This window comes from Monoraphidium neglectum (assembly GCF_000611645.1).
Source record: "Monoraphidium neglectum strain SAG 48.87 unplaced genomic scaffold scaffold00375, whole genome shotgun sequence".
NCBI classification, from domain to species: Eukaryota; Viridiplantae; Chlorophyta; class Chlorophyceae; order Sphaeropleales; family Selenastraceae; genus Monoraphidium; species Monoraphidium neglectum.
In genome coordinates, this window is record NW_014013253.1 from 6,553 (window position 1) to 8,230 (window position 1,678).

Below are 1,678 nucleotides of genomic sequence, written 5' to 3' on the forward strand. Positions count from 1 at the left end.
GCTTTGACGCGCCGCGTCGCGTCGAGGACCTCCCCGCCGACCGCCTCTGCATGCTGCACCACGGCGGCCAGTGCGCTGGCCAACAAGCCATCGTACGCGCCCAGGGCGCCGCCAGCGGCGGGGCCAGGGGCAGCACCACTGCTGGCGGAGCTGCGTGCCGGCGTACCGCCACTGGTGGGGAGTGCTCCGCCCGACGACAGCGCAGAAACCTGGGCGTGTGTGGTTATCGCCGCGATCGCCCTCGTGTGAGCACCGATGATTGCATGAAATCAAACGCCAAGCGCGCGCGGCGCCCACACGTGCGCTCGATGCAAGACCGCGGCATCGTCCAGTCCACAGCCAGCATACCTCTAGCTGCTCAAGCCGCGCCGCCACTGCTTCCAAACGGCTCACGACAGCCTCCAACGGGGTCCCCTGCAAACAATGAAGACGGTTGGAGAACTGGGCGAATGGCCGCGTGCAGTGGACGGCATGCCTGGCGCGCCGGTTGGCTTGGTACACACCATCAATGCTCCGTTGACCGAGTGGAGGCCAGGAAACGGGGTGGGCCAAGCACAAGATCACGGGATCGTACGTGCCCAGCGACTGCAATGAGTGAAACACAATTTCGAGAAAATTGTGGCACGTAAATGTCCATGCTATAGCTTATATAGCTGGGGGAAAGCCGCCCTTCCTGAATGACCCCCTCACTGGTACTGCGCACTGCCGGTTGCCCAGCTGAGCTCAGGTGGTGGAGGGTGCAATCGTCGATGCATGTGCGCTGCACCACACCGTATGCCAAAACGCCATGCGGTAGTTCAATTGACATGTTACAGGGGACCCAACCCCGATTTGGGTCGCATAAGAAGCTCTGGGGGCAAGGCACCAAAGACAGAAAGTGATCCACATTTCAAAATCGACCAGTTGGCGGTTTAGCGGTTGCGGCCGCACGTTGAACACAGGCTTCGCAGCGCCAGCGAAGAAGGGTAGAGCCCGGGCTTGCGAGCCGTCCAAAACTAAAAATGCAAGGTGTACGCCCATGCGGTGCGCGCGCGGCGGCCCGCAAGAGGTGCGCATGAAACCGACCCACTTTATTGGGCACAAGCAAGGCGGGCGGCCACCGAGCTCCATCCTCCCCCTGCCCCCTTCATACGTGTGCACCAAACGGCAGAGCACCATGCGCTGTGAGGCGCCCAAAACATCTTTGCCTCGCACCCTCAGCTTGGCTCGCTCGGGGGCCTCATGTGGTGGCAGCAGAGATGGAGCGGAGCGGCGGGCTGCGGCCCCCACAACGGCTGCCTGCACCGCTCAGTGCGCATGCATGAATGGCAGCTCGAGCCCAAACCCAGACGCCAGCACCAAGACTCCGACCAAGATGGCCACGGCGCTGGCAATGGTGCTGAGGTGGTCCTGCAACCACGGCCGCTCCTTGGTCAGCGCCGCAGACGTCGTGCCGATGACGGCGGTGTAACCGCCCATCGCAGCGACGGTCCCGATCACAAACATGCTGCAGTAAGCAACCGCCGCCAGCTTGGTGGGCAGCGCCAGCGCCGGCACGACGACAAAGAGCGCGTCCGGCTGCAGGCCGTACACGATGCCCGTCGCGTACGTCGCCCACCCGACCTTCACGGTCTGCCGGATCGGCGTCACGCCGCCGCCGGCGCCCGCCGCCGCGAGCTGCGGCCCGCCGCCGCCGCCG

At 64.5% G+C, this 1,678-nt stretch overlaps 1 protein-coding gene across 1 annotated transcript in view; it reads right to left on the reverse strand.

The window, feature by feature from the left end:
* Nucleotides 1–1,287: 1,287 nt before the first annotated feature.
* MNEG_3094 (hypothetical protein) overlaps nucleotides 1,288–1,678 on the reverse strand; it is a gene marked incomplete at both ends in the record, with an annotated part of 1,281 nt that continues 890 nt past the window's right edge. The window contains one exon of the mRNA XM_014048427.1: nucleotides 1,288–1,656. Coding sequence (XP_013903881.1) covers nucleotides 1,288–1,656 — 369 coding nt within the window. The remainder of the gene's footprint in view (nucleotides 1,657–1,678) is intronic.